Here is a 25,625-nt window from a genome sequence, read left to right as displayed (position 1 = left end):
TATATATTACACACATATATATATTACACATATATATATTTTTTTGAGATGGAGTTTAGCTCTTGTTACCCAGGCTGGAGTGCAATGGCATGATCTTGGCTCACCGCAACCTCCGCCTCCTGGGTTCAGGCAATTCTCCTGCCTCAGCCGCCCGAGTAGCTGGGATTACAGGAGCACACCACCGTGCCCAGCTAATTTTTTGTATTTTTAGTAGAGATGGGGTTTCACCTTGTTGACCATGATGGTCTCAATCTCTTGACCTCGTGATCCATCCGCCTCGGCCTCCCAAAGTGCTGGGATTACAGGCGTGAGCCACCGTGCCTGGCCCAAGGAATTATATTTTTTAAAAAATCCTTGTAGTGCCGGGCGCGGTGGTTCACGCCTGTAATCCAGGCACTTTGGGAGGCCGAGGCAGGGCACGAGGTCAAGAGATCGAGATCATCCTGGTCAACATGGTGAAACCCCATCTCTACTAAAAATACAAAAAATTAGCTGGGCACGGTGGCGCGTGCCTATAATCCCAGCTATTTGGGAGGCTGAAGCAGGAGAATTGCCTGAACCCAGGAGGCGGAGGTTGCGGTGAGCCGAGATCGCACCATTGCTCTCCAGCCTGGGTAACAAGAGCAAAACTCCGTCTCAAAAAAAAAAAAAAACAGAGAACGATCCAAGATGGCCGATCGCTAACATCCCGGGATTGCAGCTCTCAGGGAAAGCGCGGAGAACTAGAGGACGCCACAATTTCAGACAAATTCTGGTTGCTCACGGAGCAAAAGATCCCCCAGTGGAGGAAACACACGGGTGGCCAGCGCGACTCTCTTGGCCGGCGCAGCGGTTCCTCCGTCGGCGCGGCAGCTCTCGGAGCAGAGTAAACAGGTTCGGAGGACCCGCACGGGTCCGCAGCAGGACACCAGAGCCTGGTGCAGCGGCTGTGATGGCACCTGGGCGCGGCAGCGCTCGGCGCAGAGTAAACGGGACCGGTTCCCCTTCCCCTTCTGACCGAGGTTTGGAGCCCCGGGAAGGCAGAGTCGCCTACTACGGACACAAGAAGGAAGCCCGACAGCAGAATCCTGGGCAGAAAAGCACCATCAGTTTTAATGCGGCTGCTCTGGCCCTGGGAACTAACAACCTGGACGTCCACTCAAGAGACCTAATCTGAAAGTTGGTAATTTCAAAGAGACAGGAGGATAAATTTACAATGACGGGAAGAAACCAGCGTAAAAAAGCTGAGAATACTCAAAGTCAGAACGCCTCTCCCTCTAAACATGATCACAGTTCGACATCAACAATGGAACAAGGCTTGATGGATAACGAGCGCATCCTGATGACAGAATCACTCTTCAAGGAATGGATAACAAACTTCTGTGAGTTAAAAGAACATGTTGTAGCCCAATGTAAAGAAACTAGGAACTTTGAAAAAAAGTTTGATGAAATCCTATTGAGAATAAGACAACTTAGAGAGGAGTATGAGTGAAATAATGGAACTGAAGAATACAATATGGGAACTCCGAGAAGTATGCACAGGTTTAAACACTCGAATTGTTCAAGCAGAAGAAGGGATATCAGAGGTCAAAGTCCAACTTAATGAAATAAAATGCGAAGAAAAGATTAGAGAAAAAAGGATAAAAAGGAATGAGCAAAGTCTCCAAGAAATGTGGGACTATGTGAAAAGACCAAATTTACGTTTGATAGGTGGACCTGAATGCGACGGAGAGAATGAATCCAAGCTGGAAAATACCCTTCAGGATATTATTCAGGAATATTTTCCTAAACTAGCAAAGCAGGTCAACATTCAACCCCAGGTAATACAGAGAACACCACAAAGATATTCCTCAAGAAGAGCAACACCAAGGCACATAATTGTTAGATTCACCAGGGTTGAAACGAAGGAGAAAATACTAAGGGCAGCCAGAGAGAGAGGTCAGGTTACCCACAAAGGCAAGCCTATCAGACTTACAGCAGATCTCTCAGCAGAAACTCTACAAGCCAGAAGAGAGTGGGGGCCAATATTCAACATCCTTAAAGAACAGAACCTTCAGCCCAGAATTTCATATCCAGCCAAACTAAGCTTCACAACTGAAGGAAAAATAAAATCTTTTATGAACAAGCAAGAACTCAGAGATTTTATTACCACCAGGCCTGCATTACAAGAGCTTCTGAAAGAAGCATTACACACAGAAAGAAACAACCAGTATTAGCCTTTCTAAAAATACACCAAAAAGTAAAGAGCACCAACATAAAGAAGAATTTACACTAACGAATGGATAAAACAGCTGGTCAACATCAAATGGCAGTAACCCTAAATATAAATTGACTAAATCCCCCAATCAAAAGACACAGCCAAAACCCAATGGCATGTTACATCCAGACCTGTTTCACATGCAAGGATACACAAAGACTCAAAACAAAGAGATGGAGAAAGATTTACCAACCAAATGGAGAGCAAAAATAAATAATAAATAAATAAAAAGCAGGAGTTGCAATTCTCGTATCGGATAAAATAGATTTTAAAGCAACAAAGATATAGTGGTAAAAGGATCAAGGCAACAACAAGAGCTAACGATCCTAACACCCAGATATGAGACTTAGATTCAATGAGACAGAAAATTAATAAGGATATCAAGGACTCGAACTCAGATCCGGAACAAGTAAACTTAATAAATATTCATAGAGCTCTCCACTTCAAATACACAAAATATACATTCTTGTCAATACCACATCACACCTACCCATAAGTTTAAATGAAACATTGATTGGCCATTATTAATACCCAATTTTTTTCAAAATAAAGCAATATTTCCATTTACTCTCCCTCTTTCTCTTCCTCTCCTTTACTTATTTTTTTTTTCTTTCCTTCTCTCAAAAAACAAAGAAATCAACTTGTAAGCCTCTAGATCCAGGTCGGCAATGTGTCTCTCATTGCTTGATTTCCTTCCTTCCCTTCCCTCCCCGCTTCCTCCCTTCCTTCCTTCATCCCTTCCTTCTTCCCTACCGTCCTTCTTCCCTCCCTTCCTGCCTTCCTCCCCTGCCCCCCCCCCAAAAAAAAAAACCTTGTAGTCAGATCAAATCAGAATCCAGCTCAGGTGCTACACAGTTTATGCCTGACCCCAAGCTCATGAATCACAGGCAGTCCCACCAGACACCAGAAGATGTAGATATGTACAGTACTAGAAACTGAAGCAGACAGCAAAGAGAGACTGTACAGACAACTACGAGAGTATGAAGCTGCAAATAATTATTTAAAAAATCACGTAGTCAAGATATGAACACCAATGAGATTAAAATCTGAAAATATGTCTGTGTGTGTGTGTATATACATATACATATTTATACATATGCACATGTATATCTGCTCTGGCTTTTCTGAATTAATGTCAGTTAAATTAGAATGGTATGTGGAAAGATGTGTTACCTGTTTTTTGTCTGTTTGTTTTCCATTTCCTAGAATAAATATCTCTGCTTTATGGAAAAAAAAAAAAAAAAAAAAAAAAAAATCCTTGTAGTCCACTAGCAGATAACTTAGACAACATCCCTAACACAACCTACTGTTCAAATTGTATTGGTGGTTTCTTTTCTGAAGTTGGCAATTCTCTGTTTAATTCAAGCGAGTCATAAAATACTAAATGACAACTACAAATCTCACCCAGTTTCCACTGTGGTCTTTTAATTTGTTTAGTTTGTTGACCTTAGTCTTGGGCTCTTAGTTCAAAACCATTTTACAAACTAAATTTATTATATTGTTGTTAATTATTTTTAATATTATAACTTTTAAGGTTGGTTTTTTGTTTGTTTCTTTTTAAGACAGGGTCTTACTCTGCCACTCCAGACAGGGCTGGAACACAGTGGTGTCATCATAACTCACTGCAGCCTTGACCTCCTGGGCTCAAGAGATCCTCCTGCCTCAGCCTCCCAAAGTGTTAGGATTACAGGTGTGAGCCACTGTGACCGGCCAATTTTGTTCTTATTGCCTGTCTAATCTTTATAATGCCAGCTCTCCTAACAAAATAATGTTAACCCAATCCTTTAAGATGATTGCTAATGCTTATAGAACTGTTAAGATGGAATTTGATAAATGACTCTAGACCACCATACCCTAAGAACATTTTTCCTTCTGGACTCTGTTACTCAAATGTGGCCCAGGTCCCTGACATAAGCCCCATACTCCTCTCTGATGTGGGACAGAGACAAGCAGACCAGGTCCATCCTAACTCCAAGGGACAATTAAGCTAACTTATAAGTAGTTAATCGGCAATGCTTTCAAAAAAAGATCTCAATAAAAGGGGAAAATGGAAAGTGGATCATATGAATTGGGTCATGCCTGTCATATTCAACTAAAATGAACTTGAGAGGTCAGGGAAAAAAACACAGGGCACATAACATTGCTCCAAAACGTAATTCCCTACCAGCCTGCTTTTTGAAACTGCCTTTTGTAGCCTAAAGCCAGTTTCATCTAATAGCTACTGAAACAAACCTGCTGTGACTCTAAGACTCATTTTACCCACTGCTGTCACTCATTAATCAGAGCTTGCCAGATCTCCAAAACTTTATTAGTGGCAATGATCTTTCTCCAGAACAGTATGTAACAGTTCTCCTTTTTACAAAACCTCTAACCTTCTCATTGTTCTTTTTTTTTTTTTTAAGGCGTGGTTTCACCATGTTGGTCAGGCTGGTCTTGAACTCCCGACCTCAGGTGATCCACCCAACTTGGCCTCCAAAGTGCTTGGATTACAGGCGTGAGCCACCATGCTGGGCCTTTTTTTTTTTTCCTCATTGTTCTTCAGACATATGGAAGACCACTGAGTCTACATGTATGCCCCAAATTACAATTCTTGCTTCTCAAATAAGATGTTTTAAATTTAAAGATCCATCTCTATATTTTACTTTACTTTGATAGCTATGATAAGAAAACAATAACAAGTATTGGCAAAGCTGTGTAAAAACTGGAACACTCATACATTGCTGGTAAGGATGTAAAATGGTATACCTGCTTTGGAAAACAGTCCGGCAGCTCCTCAAAAGGCTAAACATATACTTACTATATGACCCAGCAATTCTACTCCTAGGTGTGTATATATAAATACACACACACACATACCCAGGGGAAATGAAGACATGTGTTCACACAAAAACTTGTACACAAATATGTACAGCACCACTATTCATAATAGCCAAAAAGTGGAAACAACTCAATTTTCCACCAATTAACAAGCTGGATAAATAAAACATGGCTAAGCAATACCATGGAATATTATTCAGTCATAAAAAGGAATGAATTCATAAAAAGGAAACCTCAAAAACATTATGCTAAATTGAAAGGAGCCAGTCAAAAAAGACAACATATTGTATAATCCCATTTATATGAAATATCTGGCATAGGCAAATCCATTGAGATTAAAAAATAGATCAGTGGTTGCCAGAGGTTGGGGGAATGAGCAAGGGGAAGTGACTTTTGATGGATACGAAATGATAAAAATGTTCTAAAATGAGATAGTGGTGATGGTTGCACGACTCTTTAAATACACTAAAAGCCATTGACTTGCATGTTTTAATTGGGTGAGTTTTAGGTATGGAAATTACATCTAAAATAAGAAGTTTTAAAAATGGAGATAATGTCTACTTCCCAAAACTACTTCTAGAATTTACTGAGATAGCATATATGAGAGACATTCTCTAAATGCTTATTTGTTAATTAAGTGGTACAGAAACCAGGTCAGGATGTAAAAGAAATCTTCTCTTTTCCAGGACATAAACGGAGATAATAAACTTCACAGGACTGTATTCCAAATTTCTATGCCAGGTCCAATTAGATGATCCTTCAAGGGATAGAATTATTTTCAGTTAATGGTTTCTCAACTTATTTTATTTGAGGTAGAAATCTGAGAATGAGATAGAGATTCAGTCCCCGACAAGTTAAGACTTGTAATCCTGCTCAGTTTGAAACTCTGTGAAAACAATTTCATCTTGTATCTACCTTCCCCCTTCTGGGCTTTTGCCTTCCCTCCACTCAGCTCTTTTGCCAGAAATGAAAACTCTTTTCTGAAAGGAAGAGAGTGGAAGAGCTAGTGTGATTTGTTTGGGCATGTCAAGATGGCTAGATCTCTTCACTCTACACACTGGCATGCTTTCACCTGCCATGGTTGGCCCAGAGCCCAGGTGATTTTTTTCTTTTTCTTTTAAAAGAAGACTGGTAGTTTTATCCAAAGATCCTTTTGACACTGAGAGGCACCACTCGAATCCCCAAAATGCATCTGTTGCTTTCAAATATCCTTTAAATAATTAAAAGTGACTGAGAGTATACATGAACAGATCTACAGTATAGAAATAATCTGGCTAGCCAGGGTGCAGTGGCTCATGCCTGTAATTCCAGCACTTTAGGAGGCTAAGGCAGGTGGATCACCTGAGGTCAGAAGGTTGAGACCAGCCTGGCCAACATGGTGAAACCCTGTCTCTACTAAAAATACAAGAAAACAAGCTGGGCATAGACGTGGGCACCTGTAGCCCCAGTTACTAGGGAGGCCGAGGCAGGAGGTAGAGGATGCAGTGAGCTAAGACTGCACCCCTGCACTCCAACCTAGGCTACAAGAAAGAAACTCTGTCTCAAAACAAACAAACAAACAAACAATCTGACTATAATGTCTCATTGAAGAAAATCACTTATTTATCATATTTATTATTGAACATCTATTTCAAAACTGAAATGTAACAAAATGGCCGAACATCTAATGCACACTATGGGAATCTCAAGGATGTATCCTTTTTTTTTCTTTTTGAGATAAGGTATCACTCTGTCACCTAGAATGGAGTGCAGTGGTGCAATCATGACTCACTGCAGCCTCAACCTCATGGGCTCAAGTGATTCTCTCACCTAAGGCTCCTAAACAGTTGGGACTAGAAGTGCTCACCAGCACACCTAGCTAATTTTTACTTTTGTGTGTGTGTGGAGACAAGGTCTCACCATGTTGCCCAGGCTGGTCTTGAACTCTTGGGCTCAAGTAATCCTTCTACCTCAGCCTCCCAAAGTGTTGGGATTACAGGCATGAGCCACTGAGCCCAGCCTTCAAGGACATAGTATAACTCCCATTTTGGAAAAGAGAAGGACTTCTGCCTTTTATCTTATATACTTCATTCTTGTTGAAATTTTTAAAAAACATTGAGAATGAATTACTTGTGTAATAATAATGATGATAAAAACAGTGAAAAAAGAATATATGCTGGGCGCAGTGGCTAATGCCTGTAATCACAGCACTTTGAAAGGCTCAGGTGGGCAGATCACCTGAGGTGAGGAGTTCGAGACCAACCTGACCAACATGGAGAAACCCCATCTCTACTAAAAATACAGAATTAGCCAGGTGTGGTGGTGGGCACCTGTAATACCAGCTGCTCAGGAGGCTGAGGCAGGAGAATTGCTTAAACCAGAAGGCAGAGGTTGCAGTGAGCTGAGATTATGCTACTGCACTCCAGCCTGGTCAACAGGAGTGAAACTTTATCTCAAACAAACAAACAAAATAACAAGGAATACAAAAGGGGAGACATTTATCTTGATCTGTGTAAGATTCAATTCTCTAGCTGTAAACTCTATAGGGTACCTGGAACTCAAGAGGCTTTATATATAATTCTCTGCCTGAAGAAGCTGTTATTGAGTACCTGGGAGAAGGTGCTAGAAAGACTAAGTAAGCTACCACTTTTCAGTAAAAATAAACAGAGATACGGTTTTTCCATAAAATTTAATTCCACTCCCAGGGTAATAGTTCTCATATTGCTATGACAGATAATATAGACATCAGAAATTTCTAAGTGGCATCAATGAATGAATTGCTGTACTTTATTTTCTTCTGCTCTCCACCTAGACTGCAAAGTATTACTTACTTTATATAAAAGAAATACAGGTCAGGCACTGTGGCTTATGCCTGCAATTCTATCACTTTGGGAGGCCAATGTGGGCAGATCACTTGAAGTCAGGAGTTCAAGACCAGCCTGGCCACCAACATGATAAAACCCCATCTCTACTAAAAATACAAAAATTAGCTGGGTGTGGTGGCACATGCCTGTAATCTTAGCTACTCAGGAGGCTGAAGCAGGAGAATCACTTGTCCCGGGAGGCGGAGGTTGCAGTGAGCCAAGATTGTGCCATTGCACTCCAGCCTGGGCAACAAGAGTAAAAGTCCGTCTCAAAAAAAAGAAACAAACAAATACAAAACATCAATAAATTAAGCAAAAAGTATACTATAGCTTCCACATGGAGCCATTTAGGCAGCCCAGAAAAGGGAAATTTTAAAAATAGACAGTCCCCACAACTGAATGCTGCTCAGACCACAACTAGGCATTCCCTGCTGTACTGCAGTTTAAGTGGTCTGGTATTCTCTGACTGGGAGCTCAGAATGGCTTTGTTCCTGGAGTGCTTTAGGCCCAGGCAAACTACATTGGCAATGCAGGTGGGAAAATTCAGCTCTTTTCTTTCTTAATGGGAAACTCACCTAAGGCCTTGGCTTTTAAGTGCATATTATAAACACCAAAAACATCAATTAGTTCTAACTTGTCCATCATCTTGGGGAGCTGAGAAGAGAAATTACACCTCTACCCCTCATGTTCTTCATCACCAAATTAGCTACTAACTGATTTGCACACCAATGAAAATTACTAAAAACAAACACAACACAAACAGTTGCGATTTTGATAGCAGACCCTAGAGGCTAATGAGCTGAGAGGGTTAATGTTAAGACACTCATTCCAAACAGCAAGGCGACTGCATTAGATTGACATGCCACCCATTCCCAAAAATCCAGTCTTTTAAAAAAAAAACACACACCATGAAAAACATCTCCTTGACAGTATTACAATTTCTTGGGGAAAGTACAGGATGACTTGTGTTCTGAGACTTCCGAATTATAAGCACTTCAGTTTCTTGCTTCGTTGATTTATCTGCCTTCCACAAGCACAACCCATGGTCATGTGGCCTCCTGGACCCCCACACCTATCTCAATTCCTGCCCTCTTTGGCCTCTCAGCTGCAAGTAATTACTTTCTCTCTTGAAACCTCAGTTTCTTTCAGAACTTTCGTTCTCACCTAGTTGTCCTTTACCACTTTGGGTGGTCATTTTGTCTCCTTTCAAGAATTCTTTTTGCTTTTGAATCTAATTACAATGCACAGTTAATCTAAAGTGTTTTGTATATAGGAGATATACAATATATGTTTGTTGAATAAAGAGAATTTGGCTGGGCACAGTGGCTCTTGCCTGTAATCCCAGCATGTTGGGAGGCTGAGGTAACAAGATTGCTTGAGTCTAGGAGTTTGAGCCTGGGCAACATAGTGAGAGCCCCATCTCTACAATTTAAAAAAAAATTAGCAGGCCAGGCGCGGTGGCTCACGCCTATAATCCCAGCACTTTGGGAGGCCGAGGCGTGTGGATCCCGAGGTCAAGAGATCGAGACCATCCTGGTCAACATGGCGAAACCTCGTCTCTACTAAAAATACGAAAATTAGTTGGGCATGGTGGTGCGTGCCTGTAGTCCCAGCTACTCAGGAGGCTGAGGCAGGAGAATTGCTTGAACCCAGGAGGCGGAGGTTGCGGTGAGCCAAGATCGCCCCATTGCACCCCGGCCTGGGTAACAACAGCGAAACTCCTTCTCAAAAAAAAAAAAAAAATTAGCCTGATGTGTTGGCATGCATCTGTAGTCCCACCTACTCAGGAGGCAGAGGTGGTAGGATTGTTTGAGCCCAGGAGTTTGAAGCTACAATAAACCATAGTTATACCACCTTTCTCCACCCTAAGCAACAGAGCAAGACCCTGTCTCTAAAAATATATATATAATAAATAAATTCCAAAATTCCAAAGCTCAGACCTTCTTTGCTATGTCATTTCCCCTCTGCATGCTCTCTTAAGCTTCAAGTACTAAATCTGTATAGTGCATATCCACATCATACCCTGAAAGAACTAGCCAGTAAGAACCTGCACTTTCCTTCATGCTCACTGACAACCTTGCCTCTGGGAGGTAAACAGAATACATCTATGTGAAGAATGGCATTACTGCATCCATGCCCTTTGCTATGTGACTTGGCAGTGTGTCCAACTAAAGGGGGACAGCATGTATTTCCCTATCCCTTGACTTTTGGGTTGGGCCACATGACTGGCTTTAGCCAACAGAATGATAGGATGTCTGCTCCAAGTCTGGCCTGAGGAGCCTTTGGAATTTATGGTTTCTCTCTGACACTTCTGTTCTCACCATGAGGCGAACAAGCCCCGGTAGGCCACTGGTTCAGGGATGATCACGAATTCATGAAGCACAGCTACCACAGCTGGCCTGCAGACCTGCAGGGAGGGGCCAGCTGCCCAGCCAAGCCCCAATGAACCTGCAGTGGGTCTATAGATGCATGAGTGATAATAAATGATTGGTGTTTTAGGTTACTGAGTGTCAGGGTAGTTTGTTGTTGTTTTCTGAGATGGAGCCTTGTTCTGTTGCCCAGGCTGGAGTGCAATGATGTGATCTCAGCTCCCTGCAACCCCCATCTCCTGGGTTCAAGTGATTCTCCTACTTCAGCCTCCCAAGTAGCTAGATTACAGGTATACCCCACCACGTCTGGCTAATTTTTGTATTTTTAGTAGGGATGGGGTTTCGCCATGTTGCTCAGGCTGGTCGCAAACTACTGACCTCAGGTGATCCACCCACCTCAGCCTCCCAAAGTGTTGGACTTACAGGTGTGAGCCACACCTGTAATTATCAATAACTGACAGAATCAGCCTACTCAAGCTTCTGATCTGATAAGTTACAGAGATCACCATATTATTACCCAGTCATCCAACAGTAGATGTAATAGAGATGATTCTGATGATAACAACACTAAAGTATTAATAGTTAACACATATTAAACACTGCGTGCTAAGCAACTCCAAGGAATTAACTCATTTAATCCTAGTATTAATCCCCTTTTATAAGTAAACATTTTATTATAGAATAGTTATCTTACGTTAGTGTGGTATATTTACCACAATTAATGAACTAATAGTAACACTTTATTATCAACTGAAGTTTATAATTTATTTAAATTTCCTTAGTTTTCCCCTAATGTCCTTTTTGTTTGTTTGTTTTTGAGATGGAGTCTCAATCTGGAGTGCAGTGCCCGGACTGGAGTGCAGTGGTGCAATCTCAGGTCACTGCAACCTCTGCCTCCTGGGTTCAAGCGAATCTCGTGTCTCAGCTTCCCAAGTAGCTGAGACTACAGGCGCCCACCACCATACCTGGCTAACTTTTTTGTGTGTCTTTTTGTAGAGATGGGGTTTTACCATGTTGGCTAGGGTGGCTGCAAACTCCTGACCTCAAGTTATCCTCTTGCTTCGGCCTCCCAAAGTGCTTGGGGTTATGAGGTGTGAGCCACAGTGCCCAGCCCTAACATCCATTTTCTGTTTCAGAATCCCATCTATCACATTACATTTAGTCATCATATCTCCTTAGGCTCTGACAATTTTAGCTCTCTCCCCTTTTATTAAAATTTATTTTATTTTTTTGGTAATAGTTTTATTGAGATACAACTCACATACCATACAATTCACCCATTTAAAGTGAGTAACTCGGCTGGGCATGGTGGCTGATGCCTGTACTCAGGAGGCTGAGACACAAGAACCGCTTGAGCCCAGGAGGCAGAAGTTGCAGTGAGCTGAGACTGCACCACGCACTTCAGCCTGGGCAACATTGTGAGACTGTGTTTCAAAAAAAAAAAAGTGCAGCCGGGTGTGGTGGCTCACACCTATAATCCTAGCACTTTGGGAGCCTGAGGTGGGTGGATCACAAGGTCAAGAGATTGAAACGATCCTGGCCAACATGGTGAAACCCGGTCTCTATTAAAAATACAAAAATTAACTGGGCGTGGTGGTACACGCGTCTGTAGTCCCACCTGTTTGAGAGGCTGAGGCAGGAGAATCGCTTGAATCTGGGAGGCTGGGGTTGTGGTGAGCCAAGATAGTGCTTCTGCACTCCAGCCTGATGACAGAGCAATATTATATCTCAAAAAAAAAAAAAAGTGCATAACTCAATGGTCTCCTAGCATACTCAGAGTTGTGCAACTGTCACCACAATGAATCTTGTAGCATTTCATCACCCCAAAAAGAAATCTTGTATCCTTTACGTATCACCCCTAACTATTTCTCCTTTACCCCAGCCCTAGGAAAGCACTAATCTACTTTGTCTCTAAAAATTTGTGTATTCTGGACATTGCATATACCTGGAATCATATAAAATGTAGTACTGGCCGGGCATGGTGGCTCATGCCTGTAATCTCAGCACTTTGGAAGGCTGAGGTGGGCAGATCACCTGAGGTCAGGAGTTCAAGACCAGCCTGGCCAACATGGTGAAACCCTGTCTTAAAAAAAAAAAATGTAGTATTTTGTGATCAGTTTCTTTCACTTACCATGTTTTAAAGGTTCATCCATGTTATACCATGTATCAGCCCTTCAATGATTTTTATAGCCAATAATATTCCATTGCATGTATATACCACATATAGTTTATCAGTTATTCATCAACTGATGGTTGTTTGAGCTATTTCCACCTCTTAGCTATTGTGAAAAATACTGCTGTGAACATTCACATACGACGTCTTATGCAGACATATGTTTTCATTTATCAGGTCTATTCCTAGGAGTGGAATTGCTGGGCCAAGTAGTAACTCTATGTTTATCTTTTTGAAGAACTGCCAGACTGTTTCGCAAAGTGGCAGTACCATTTTACATTCCCATTTAGTCCCTTTTTCACAGATAACGAAAAATTGAAGCCCACAGGGACTAAGTAATTTGCCAAAGCATGGTAATGGGGTGGTCCACCCAGGTGGTCTGCTGACTATATGTTGCTGATGGAGCCAAGGGAAACTGAGTTAACTCTGATCTCACCATGTCTGCTTCTGGCTCTTTTGGAAAGGGTGCCTTATTCTCTACATCCTCTCTAGATTTGGAGCCCACAAGTTAATCGGGATGTAGAGAACAACAAAGAATCATAAAATGAGAAATAAAGTTATTGCAAAAAATGTTTTAATAAGAAAACACTTAATACCTGAGGTTTTTTTAGCTTAATGAGAGAGAAAACGTGCATATAGATAGTAGTTGAGGCCAAGTGTGTGGCTCATGCTTGTAATTCCAGCACTTTGGAAGGCCAAAGTGGGTGGATCACTGAAGGTCGGGAGTTCAAGACCAGCCTGATCAACATGGTGAAACCTTATCTCTACCAAAAATATAAAAAAATAGCTGGGCATCGTGGGAGGCATCTGTAATCCTAGCTACTTGGGAGGCTGAAGCAGGAGAATCACTGGAACTCAGGAGGCAGAGGTTATGGTGAGCCAACTTCATACCACTGCATTCCAGCCTGGGTGACAATGAGACTCTGTCTCAAAAAAAAAAAAAAAGAGAGAGACAGTAGCTGACTAACATAAAAGGTTAATGTGATAAGAGTTCGTGTGTGAATCATTCTTTACCTCCTTGAATTAGAAGAAATACAATTTAACCTATAGAATAAGTAAACATTAATAAAAACTTCTTCATCATTATGAGACACTGAAACTCTATACAGACCCTTTGGAAACCCTCCAAGATTATTATTATTATGACTTAAAGTGTCCTAGCTAGGAGGCAGGAAGTAGACAAAATGTAGTCTCATGGCCCTAGGACTTCAGAAATTTTGTGCAAATAAACATGAACATGATACATTCTTTGGTCCACAGACTCAAAGTCCTTTAACCAGGACTGACTTACCCTGAATTGCAGATAGATACACAAAAGTGTCTTCATGTTCCAAGTTTTCCAAGAATATCTGGAACCACAAAATACAGCAGTGATAAGATTTACAAAGAACAAGGAAGATTTAAGAGACTCCCTTATCATCAGTTCAAAAGAGTAAATGCTTTGCTTCTTGTTTGTCTTAGCTAGGAACTGGTCTGACAGAGTTTTATGGAGGAAATGGCTTATACACTTGAAGTTCCATTTTAAAACCATTAAAAAAAGGGTAGAGATTGGGGGCGATACTTGTATTCTTCCAGCAATAGTCCTGGAAACCAGTGGAAGAACAATCCTCAACATTTTTCAGTGACAGCCATGGTGAACAACATTCTCACATATGGCATGCCAGACTACAGGCTGTGACACACAAGAGACAAGGTTTGGGGTTATGTGCAATGGATGGCACATTTGCTACAATTTAATCCTTTTCTCTCGCACCCACAAAGCATATAAAAGTGGAAGTGAGATAGAGATATTATTGAGATAACTTTGAATCTAATTATTTTAGAAAATCCTGTAAATTTCAGCACTTTAATTGACATTAGTAACAAATTACTCTCAAAATATCTTAAAATTTAGGAACCTATCAGGGGTATCAGCTACAGTGAGTACAGCTTATCTGGAAGATACTACATGACGTGTTAGGTTTAGACCCCAACCTGAGAGCCAGAGAAAGGAAGATGGAAGTGTCTGCTCCATAAATAATGCTGTGTTCTTTGCTGGCACAGTGATTCTTGACATCAACTTGATGCTGCTGGTCTCTACATCTTAAGGAGATGTAAGGAGAGCCTACATGCAAGGAGAGCCTAAAATTACCCCAGTTAGGAAGATGGCCAGGTTGGAAGGTAGGGAATCTTTTATAGAGTAAGTAAGGGAAGCTTAATTTAGGGTAATGGCCATGGAAATAAGAGGATAAAATACATTTGAAAGACTTCTTGGGGGCGGGGTGTGGTGACTCACACCTGTAATCCCAGTACTTTGGGAGGCCGAGGCAGGCAGATTAGGTCAGGAGATTGAGACCATTCTGCCTAACAGGGTCTAAATATAAAAAAAAATAGCTGGGTGTGGTGGCATGTGCCTGTAATCCCAGCTACTTGGGAGGCTGAGACAATAGAATTGCTTGAACTTGGGAGGTGGAGGTTGCAGTGAGCTGAGATCACCCCACTGTACTCCAGCCTGGGCAACAGAACAAGACTCCATCTCAAAAAAAAAAAAAAAAAAAAAAAGAAAGACTTCTTAGAAAAAAGAATTGACAGGACTTGGTAACCAATTATGTACAGCAGATGAAGTTTTAATGAAGCTAAAAAAAATTCCAAGATCTTCATTGCATTCACCTTCAAATAGGTGTGTAAAAGAATATTTTAAGTAATTACTCAAAAAAGATACACATTTGAGGTTTCCAGTAATATTTCAGTGACAGCAAATCCTGTATATTTCTGTGCCTTGCTTTTCTTATCTGTTAAATGGGGGTAATACTAATACTGCAATTGTGAGGATTAGAGACAATATCTATAAATATGGCCTGGCTCAATAAACAGCAGTCACTATTATTATACAATTGGTTCCAATAAATAAATAAATAAACTAAAAATAAATGTTTAAATCAGAATTCTAATTATTAAACTAACGGCTAGGGCATATAGAAAAGGTCATTGTTATCATCATCATCATCATCATAATTGAGGCTCAGAAAGTTCAAATGTCTAAGAAACTGATCTGGGATGTGATCCCAGGGAGTAGTCTCTAGACCCCTTGCTCTTAATCTCTAAGCCATACGGAGGTCAGGACAATTTCCACAAAAGGGAAAAGATCCCCAGCTAAGCACACACATTCTCCCACATAAATCTATAATTTAAAGAACAGCTTTTGGCCAGGTGCAGTGGCTCACGCCTGTAATCCTAGCACTTTGGGAGGCCAAGGTGGGCAGATCACTTGATGTCAGAAGTTCAAGACCAGCCTGGCCAACATGGTGAAACCCATCTCAACTAAAAGTACAAAAATTAGCTGGATGTGGTAGTAGGCACCTGTAATTCCAGTTACTTGGAAGGCTGAGGCAGAATAATTACTTGAACCCAGGAGGTAGAAGTTGCAATGAGCCAAGATCATGCCACTACATTCTAGCCTGGGTGACAGAGCGAGACCCTCTTGCAAAAAAAACAAAAAACAAGAGAAAAGAAAAAAAGAACAGCTTTTTCACCATGATAAAGGGAAAGAAGAGGGGAGGAGACCCAGTTTTGCCCAATGCCCCACTTAAGGTACCCAGAGAAAACAGATGGCTTATCTGGGCTGGGTTGCAGTGATGAAGCAGACCTTTTTACCACAAAAGGTACTTTCCCATCTCTGAGAATTTGCTTATGCTGTCCCACCCCTTTTTCATCTGCTCAAACTTCATCAGTTGTCAAGGCCATATTAAGATCTATATCCTCCAGAAAATTTCAACTTTCTCTTTTTCCTTACTGCCCAAAGCATTTCTTGTGTGCCCAAATTTTGGCATTCGGCTGATATTCAATTGAGGAGTTTAAGTCTTTCTTGTGTCTAAGTGTTGCCTCCTAACAGAAATCATACATTTCTGGATGGTGGTCCAGAACAGCACTTGACACATAGTCTAGGCTCCAAAAATACTTGAGTTGAATGAATGCTCCTGGACGGCTGTGCCACCCTGTGCCCACGCGTCTTTACAGTGTGCTCTACTCACCTTGAGAAGCTTCTCTTGCATCTCAAGGGCTTTTGCTTCTCTCTGCTCTATCCAGTGGGAAAGAGTACGCAGGGCAGCAGCCCGCGTTGGAATTTGGGGATCATAAGCAGATAAAATAACCTCTTGGAGCTGTTCTGTGGTTATGCTTCCAGATTTCTGGCTTGTGGCAGTGCTGGGCTCATTGACTCCTTGAGGAGTGACCGGAGCATCTGATTGCAGGCCTGTCTGGGGGGCTATTCCATGGCTCTGCTGTTGTTCAAGGTGGCTATGAGCTACATCAGTGTGTCTTTCATGACTGCTTTGTTGTGGCTCTTCTATTTTCCCTTCTGGATCTTCTTTGTTCAATGTACTTTGGGCAGCCTTGCTGATGGCCTCAGTGGCAAAGGCTCCATGGGTAGAGATGGTGATGCGGAGATCAACAGCGAGTTCTTGGATGACAGGATCAGGATATGTGTTGGACACCTTCTCCAACAGAGGCAGCAACTGCTTCAGAACAGCAAAATCACTTGACTTCAACTACAAAATGAAGTAAAAAATGCCAAACCCAAATTAACATAGCAAATGTCAATATGACCTGAGCACCAGGAAAAATATTCTGAGAAAAAGGGGCAGGGATCAAATCTTGCTCAGGGTGTAATCAGTGTATTACCTGGGTCCAGCACTCAATACTATCTGTTGAATAATCAAACCTTACATATATTGAACACTTATCATGTGCAGGTTCTCTTCAGAGATCATACATACACACACACACACACACAAACACAGGCACACAGGCACATATTCATATTCTTATCATGTAATGACTATTATTATCTACATTTTAAACAGGTGGAACACAACAGTTAAATAACATACCCAAGGTCACAAACTGGAAGATAGTAAGATGTGAACTCAAGAAACTGGGATTAGAGTCCACATTCTTAGCCAACACCCTACACAGTATTACACAATGTGTAGGGTGTTGGGTAAGAGTGTGGACTCTAATCCCAGATCTACACTTTAGATCATGTAGGTAAGAATAGCTTTATCCCTCAAAAAGATAAAGCTGTTCTTAACTGCATGATCTAAAGTGGCTGGTCAGTATACAAGTGCACCATAGATCTGGAAGGAAGGATCAGGGAGACAACAGGCAGAAAGGGATTTCTTCTGGAAAATGGAAGTGAAAATTACATAACATTTTATTCTTTATGGAAGCTTTGTCCGAATAATGTCATATGCTTTACTACTAAGAAAGGTGCATTACTGCTACAGCTCTTTCAGAATTTGTCTAGCAGGTTTTTTGATCTTCACTGGAAAGCAGCCCCCTCACCCACTGCCACGCAAAGGTATATGTGCAACCAATGAAAAGTAAGAATCGGCCATGTGTGGTGGCTCACACCTATAATTCCAGCACTTTTGGAGGTCAAGGCGGGAGGATCAACTGAGATTGGGAGTTTGAGACCAGCCTGACCAACATGGAGAAACCCCATCTCTACTAAAAAAAAATACAAAATTAGCCACGCGTGGTGACACATGCCTGTAATCCCAGCTACTTTGGAGGCTAAGGCAGGAGAATCACTTAAACCCAGGAGGAGGAGGTTACAGTGAACTGAGATTGCATCATTGTACTCTAGCCTGGGCAACAAGAGAGAAATCCCGTCTCCAAAAAAAAAAAAAAAAAAAAGAAAAAGAAAGAAAGAAAAAAAGAAAAGAATCAATGGTAGTATTTTTCTGTTTAAAAACACTTGAAAAATTATCAGATGAGGCTTCATGAGGCCCTGAAAATTTGAATACCTTAAGGATCTTAAATTCTTTTTATTTTTTTCTTTTCCTTTTGGATATGGAGTCTTGCTCTCTTGCCTAGGCTGGAACGTAATGGTGTGATCTCAGCTCACTATAACATCTGCCTCCCAGGTTCGAGTGATTCTCCTGCCTCAGCCTCCTGAGTAGCTGGGATTACAGGCACCTGCCACCACACCCAGCTAAGTTTTTGTATTTCAGTAGAGATGGGGTTTCACCATGTTGGCCAGGCTGGTCTGGAACTCCGAACCTCAGGTGATCTGCCCACCTTGGCCTCCCAAAGTGCTGGGATTACAGGTGTAAGCCACCATGCCCAGCTGAGACATCTTCAAATAATTTTACTTATTATCATTATGCTAAACTTCATTCAGTGCCTCTGTTGTATTGTGGACTTTTTTTTAAAGCATCTAAAATGAGAATATTTACTGTTATCTGTAGTCTACTTAGCCTTTCATTAATTTCTCTTCTATATAACAATTTCTTCTAAAATAAAAACCAGCCGAGACAAATAGATCAATGGAACAGAATAGAAAGGCCAGAAATAGACCCACATAAATAGAGTCAACTGAACTTTGACAAAGGAGCAAAGGCTTAAATGGAAAAAAAAATACAGTGTCTTTTTTTAATCAGAACAAGTGTCAGTAGAAAAGAAAGTTTTTTTCAACAACTGGTGCTGGAACAACTGGCATGCACACGCAAAAAAAAAAAAAAAAAAGAATCTAGACAGACCTTGCACCTTGCACAAAAATTAACTGGAAATGGATCATAAACCTAACTGTAAAATACAAAACTATAAAACTCCTACAACTTAATATAGTAGAAAATTGAGATGACCTCTTAAAAGCAATGACCTTTGGCTGGGCGCGGTGGCTCACGCCTATAATCCTAGCACTTTGGGAGACCGAGGCAAGTGGATCATGAGGTCAAGAGATGGAGACCATCCTGGTCAACATGGTGAAACCCCGTCTCTACTAAAAACACAAAAAATTAGCTGGGCATGATGGTGCATTCCTATAATCCCAGCTACTCAGGAGGCTGGGGCAGGAGAATGGCTTAAACCCAGGAGGCAGAGGCTGTGGTGAGCCAAGATCGGGTAACTGCATTCCAGCCTGGGCAACAGAGCAATACTCCATATCAAAAAAAAAAAAAACAAAAAACTGAGGATGGATTGCTAGGGCTTGGATTTAAGATAGTGGTTGTGGAAGAGACCCTGCCCTCTACAAAGAAGCTTATCAGAACCGGGATGAAAGCAAGAGTAGAGCATGTGTATATTGAAAAAAATAAAAAAAAAACCCACAAGATTTTAATATATTCCTGACAGTCCCTATCTAGTAAAAGGTTTATTATGAAAATCAAATGAAGTAAGAATTTTGTCAACTATAAAGCTATACACAAATACAAGAAAACCAAATGGTAATCACAGTATACAAAGTTCTTTCATAGTTTTTATGTGCAAGGTGGTTGAGCAACAATTTATTATCCATGTATTATGTAAAGAACACTAGAGAGGTCTCAGTAACAAATCAATTTAGCATAAGAGCAATGTGCTTAATTCCTCCCCTATTCTCACTGTCTAGTCTCAAGGCCGAGAATGCATGTAGGAAAGAGGTAGAGCAAAATCCAGTGTAAAGCCTACGATCATAAAAAATAATACATTATCATAAAAACCATATTTTAAATATAATGATTGAATATTTGCCTAAAATTCGTGAAACCGGCTAGGTAGTTGTTTGCCAGTTATCGTGGAAGATTCTGGATCTTTGGAAGCATTTGGATCAAATGTTGTAGTGATTTAAAACAAATGAAAGCCTTCACAGGCCACTGATGTCAATATACATCACTTTATAGAAATTATATAAAGCAGCCTGGCATGGTGGCTCATGGCTGTAAATCCCAGCACTTTGGGAGGGAGGATCACTTCAGGCGGGAGGATCACTTGAGGCCAGGAGTTTAGGACCAGCCTGGTCAACATAGTGAAACCCCATCTTTACCAAAAATATAAAAATTAACCGGGTATGGTGGCGCATGCCTGTAGTCCTAGCTACTCGGGAGGCTGAGGCAGGAGAATTGCTCAAACCTGGGAGAAGATTGCACCACTGCACTGTAGCCTGGGCAACAAAGCAAGACTTTTTTTTTTGCTTTTTTTTTTTCACTCTTGTTGCCTAGGCTGGAGTGCAAAGGCACGATCTCGGTTCATTGCAACCTCTGCCTCCCGTGTTCAAGCAATTTTCCTGCCTCAGCCTCCCAAGTAGCTGGGATTGCAGGCACGTGCCACCACACCTGGATAATTTTGTATTTTTGGTAGAGACGGGGTTTCTCCACGTTGGTCAGGCTGGTCTCGAACTCCCGACCTCAGGTGATCTGCCTGCCTCAGCCTCTCAAAATGTTGGGATTACAGGCCTGAGCTACCACACCGGGCCAAAGCTCTCAAAATCTTTAACAATGTGTATAAATGAACACAATGAAGACAATTCCAGAATAGATAGTTTAATCTCAAAAGCAAAAAGAATTAGAGGGAACTAGTCAGTTTAGTTAACTGGAAGGTCACTTTCTAAGTTGTAAAACTGGAGGCACTGTGGTTTGCAAGTAAGGGCTTTTTTTGTTTGTTTGTTTTTTGAGACAGAGTCTGCCTCTGTTGCCCAGGCTGGAGTGTCGCAGCGCGATCTTGGCTCACTGCAACCTCCACCTCCTGGGTTCAAGCAATCCTCTTGCCTCAGCCTCCTGAGTAGCTGAGATTACAGGCGCACACCACCACGTACAGCTAATTTTTGTATTTTTAGTAGAGACAGGGTTTCACCATGTTGGCCACGTTGGTCTCGATCTCTTGACCTTGTGATTTGCCTGTCTCTGCCTGGGATTACACGGTGTGAGCCACTGTGCCCAGCCAGGTAATGACTTTTTTAGCCATTTTTATCACCTATATATAAGTGCTGGGATTACACGGTGTGAGCCACTGTGCCCGGCCAGGTAACGACTTTTTTAGCCATTTTTATCACCTATATGTAAGTGCTGGGATTACACGGTGTGAGCCACTGTGCCCGGCCAGGTAATGACTTTTTTAGCCATTTTTATCACCTATATATAAGCAGTTGAAGGATGCCTCTCCACTCTAGGGAAATTCTAAGAAAAGACTGGACTATCTAGAGGATAATAAAGGAAAAGCCTGTGAAAAGAAGTATGGCTCTCCTTTGCCCCTTATAGCACATGACTAACATTCACAACACTCCCATGGGTGTGCCCAGATCTGGAGGTTGCTCACTATGGGTGAGGGCAGTGTTTTTAAACTTTTTGAAGCCTATGCCCTTTTGATAAACAAAACAAAACAAAATTCATGCCTCCTTAGTTAGACATTCATCTTTCCTTTCTTCCTTTTATTCTTTCTTCCTTCCATTTATCCATCCATTCACACACTGTTAATTAAGTACCTACTGTGGCAGGTTTATTAAATATGGCAGAAAGTAAGACATCTCTAAATGAGGCTGCTTGAAAGCAACAGTAATTAAGAAGGATCATCTGCTCTTTGGAGCTCTACATAACAGCTGGAAATAATGGGTTTTCCCAAGCAGCGTACCCAAATCAGGCTCAGTGAAGAAGAGAAAGGACAGCATTCTAGCACAGCAACTGAGTCAACCAATTTGCCTCAACAGCATGCAAGAGATTTCAGTGGCTCTTCCCTCTCTCCCTTTCCTCCATTCTGCAGTAGACCTCTAGCTTGCTTACCACTACTTCCACCCCCCAGCCTCTAAGCGTTTGCAATGATTCTAATATGTAAGTCAACAGCACCTAAAACACAGTCTGTGAGCAATGACCTTTGATCAAAAACACGACCAAAGCAGTATAGAGTAAGACCAAGCTAAAAACCCCTTCCCCTTTATAGAAGAGATGCGCCTTTTCTCTCCCAATAACAAACCCCCACCCCAACTGAATCTAGATTTAAAGATTTGGAGCCCAGCTTTTAACCAGAGGCTCTGGTGTCTCCCTGGAACAACATGATTTTGGTTTTTCCTAAAGAAGGTCTAGAATGGTCTGCTCAGCTTCGTGCTTTAGAGACCAACTCACAATGTAACATCATGCAGAAATTGCTTCTTGAGGGGACAGAGAAGAGTAACCAATATATAATACTTCTGGTGATGGTTAACTCTGAAATTTAAAAAATTGAGCCTGGAATTACAGTGATCTTGTCATCAGTCTTAAATATACACATTTTCCAAATTAACTTCTCTTCCCAGACACAATGTTCTAATAATCACTTTGATTATAAAAATAAGAGAGAAAATAAATAAATTAATTAATTAAGTAGGTAGGTTGGTTCAGATGATGTCAGATTCTTTTTTCATTAGCCAAAACAACAAATCCTAGTAAGGATTGGAAAAAAACAGTATAATGTTAGCCTGACAAAGATTGACTGAAAACATAATTTAGAACCATGACATTTTTTTCTGATACAAAGAAAGAAAATCCAGTATTACTCTAGAAGCCACTTACAAATCCATGATTCAAACAGAAAAAAAGTAGTAGATCTAGGGCAAAGGTATAAGTGGTGACATGCTATGTTCACTTAACTAACTGCAAAGTCAGAGGAATGCCGGATGTAGTCAGTGAGTCAGGATGGCTCATGGAAAGGCAGGGGCCTGCAACGCATAACCTTTACATCGGTCAAGTGAGTCTCTCTTAGAACACAACTAACGTGCACAGCTGGCCCTCCAACAATGGGCTTCTAGAAAGGGAAATGGAGATTTCTGTGATATATTTTTCATTTGGGATGTGGTTTGAAATGGTAAGTACAGAGAAGTGAGAAAAAAAAACCAAAACTGCACTCTCACCTTATGGAAAAAGACTATTCAAATTAACAGTCAACAAGAAAAACTAAAATCAATTTGGCTAACTAAATCCAATAAGAATACAACTTAAGAAAAATAATTCCAGCCGGGTGCGGTTGCTCACGCCTGTAAGCCTAGCACTTTGGGAGCCCGAGGCAGGCACATCACCTGAGGTCAGGGGTTCAAGACCAGCCAGGCCAACATGGCAAAACCTTGTCTCTACTGAAAATACAAAAATTAGCTGGGTGGGGTGGCGCATGCCTGTAATCTCAGCTACTTGGGAAGCTGAGGCTGCAGTGAGTTAAGATCATGCCACCACATTCTAGCCTGTGCAACAGAGTAAGAATCCAGCTCAAAAAAATAAAAGAAAATAAAAATGATTCAATTGATCAACCTTTCCTTGATAGTTCTAACAGCAAGGGTATACTATGGCTCTAGAAAATGAACCAAATGCTTTTTTTTAAAACAACATGGAAAATATATAATTATTAGTGCTAAGTAAATTTACCAAGAAATGGGCTTCACATTAATAACAGGCCCAGATAAAACTCCTTTTCCTTTTAGACAGGCTAGTGAAAGGCATATTCTAATACATCAAGAATAAGAATCAGACTTGAATCCTCAAACTCAAAAATCCATTCCCAGAGGGTATCCTACTCACTGCTAAGGGTTATGAGCAGGCTGGTTTCAGGGTGGATTTCATAAGACTCACACTAAGCCTATTCTGCTTTCCTGCAGACTCCTCACCTAACTAGGTATGTAATTAGCCAGTCACACACACACACATGGTCTAGCCCTTGCCTATCTTTTGTCCTTGCTGGCATGCTCTTCCCCTTGGTCTCTACAATTCACTGACACTAGTCTTCTATCAGTGTCTCACATATACCAAGCTCTTTGCTGCTTCTAAGCATGATGTTTCCCTTAATTGGAAGAGTTTCCTTCATCTGCATTCTACACACACCCACACTCCTATTCATCCTTCAAATCTTATCTTATGCTTACGCTTCCTCAGTGGAAATCTCCCCAGCCTAGGTTAGATGTTATGTGCTCTTGGTACCCACCACTTCTCTTTTGAGGCCCTTCAATCAATCCTAAGTTTATTTCTGAACAGTCATTTAGTGTGTGACTTCCTTACTGGACTGAAATTTCATGAGGGTCTGCCTTGTCTCCTGCTGTATTCCCAGCACCCTAGCTCAGTATGTGTGGCACACAAGTATGCAATATGTACTATTTAAAAAAATAAATTTAAAAATTATAAATTAGGTATGTAGCATTTTTGGGAAAAAAAGTCAGGTATGTAAAAGACATACACACTTAAAAGTGGCTGGAAGCAAAGCTTTAACACACTACCTGATATGGGTTGAAGAATAAATCCTGTGCTAAAATGGAGCATTTGAAATAGATGGATCCTATGCAGCCAGCAGGCTACTCAGGATTTTCCCCAACAATAGTAGCAGAAACAAGGGCTGAGCTTTGGAGACTGAGGACCAGAAAATCTAGTATTCACCTCAGATGCAAAACACCAGCCTACATGTTTCCAAATTAAGACTGTAACAGGTAGAAAGGACCCTGCCCTTCTGATAGTGAAGCCTATTCAGGTGACAGAGTGGAAACGGTGCAACTTTTTTGTTCTCTACTTTGGAGAGAATTCTCATTAACAGACTAACTTCTTTATCCTGGTTCTCCTATGTACAATATGCATTCTTATTTCTCACAAGGGTATGGAAAGGAAACAACTCATATTTCGCTTATCCCTTCCCTCCATTTGAGCTTGGCTCATGTCTACAACTCACCTGAACAGCTCCTCCCAGAATGACAGCCACAAGCCCCATGGACATGCTCAGTGTCTGTGATTCTACAGTGCTTTCTGCCTGATGGGCCAAGCTTGCACAGGCTCTCTGTAATGTTGCTGCTACAAACTCCACCACCTACCAAAAAAAGGAAACTGAGAATCAGTGAGGAATAAAAAAAAAAAAACCAAAATTCTTCTTACATCCTATGTCGACATCCTCATCTTCTTCATCTATATCACGATAGCAAAAACCATCCATAACAACTGCTACTTACCATGCAGGTGTGATGTTCAGTGTTTTGCTTTTTAAAAAAAAAAAAAAAAATTTACTGGTTTATTATAAAGGTTATTACAAAGGACACAATTGAACAGACAAATGGATAGGACAAGCCAGTAGGAGTGGAGCATCCATGCATTCTCTGAGTTAGCCCCACTTCTAGCATCTCCACGTGTTCAGCAAGCAGGAAGCTCCTAAGGGTTTCACATGTACAATGTCACTTAGTTCTCATATCAACTGTATGAGGTCAGTATTATTATCCTCATTATAAAATGCAGAATCTGAGACTTTAAAAATGTTGTTTAAGGCCATATGCTTAATAAATGAGAAAGCCTATTTATACTTTTCCAAATGTTTTAATATGCTACTCCAACTTCCTTTACTTTTCATGAATTTTGTCTGAAAATTCAAAAGCAAAATGACTTGTAAATTAACTCAAAATGGATCACAGACTTCAATGCAAAATACAAAATTATAAACTCCTAGAAGATAACATGGAAAATCTA

General features: G+C 41.1%; 1 protein-coding gene and 1 non-coding gene across 16 annotated transcripts in view; one reads left to right on the top strand and one right to left on the bottom strand.

Moving 5' to 3' along the window:
- TANGO6 (transport and golgi organization 6 homolog) overlaps positions 1-25,625 on the bottom strand; it is a 257,175-nt gene that overhangs the window by 151,503 nt on the left and 80,047 nt on the right. For 7 of the 15 annotated variants that reach the window (XR_013530109.1, XR_013530111.1, XM_008986128.6 and 4 more), the window contains 3 exons: positions 24,844-24,978; positions 16,449-16,964; positions 13,730-13,787 (listed from right to left, as the gene is read on the bottom strand). Coding sequence is in view for 9 of the 15 variants with exons in the window: in XM_008986128.6 (XP_008984376.3) it covers positions 13,730-13,787; positions 16,449-16,964; positions 24,844-24,978 (709 nt within the window). In the remaining 6 variants the exon portion in view is untranslated. Of the gene's footprint in view, positions 1-13,729; positions 13,788-14,412; positions 14,543-16,448; positions 16,965-24,843; positions 24,979-25,117; positions 25,145-25,625 lie in introns of all 15 variants that reach the window. The other 8 variants (XR_013530108.1, XR_013530110.1, XM_078357570.1 and 5 more) reach the window with 3 other exon arrangements.
- LOC118149791 (U7 small nuclear RNA) lies at positions 17,692-17,756 on the top strand. Its single transcript, XR_004737509.1, has one exon. It is a non-coding gene; the product is annotated as a U7 small nuclear RNA (small nuclear RNA).

Source organism: Callithrix jacchus, chromosome 20 (assembly GCF_049354715.1).
Source record: "Callithrix jacchus isolate 240 chromosome 20, calJac240_pri, whole genome shotgun sequence".
NCBI lineage: Eukaryota > Metazoa > Chordata > Mammalia > Primates > Cebidae > Callithrix > Callithrix jacchus.
This window is presented reverse-complemented; position numbering and strand designations above follow the sequence as displayed.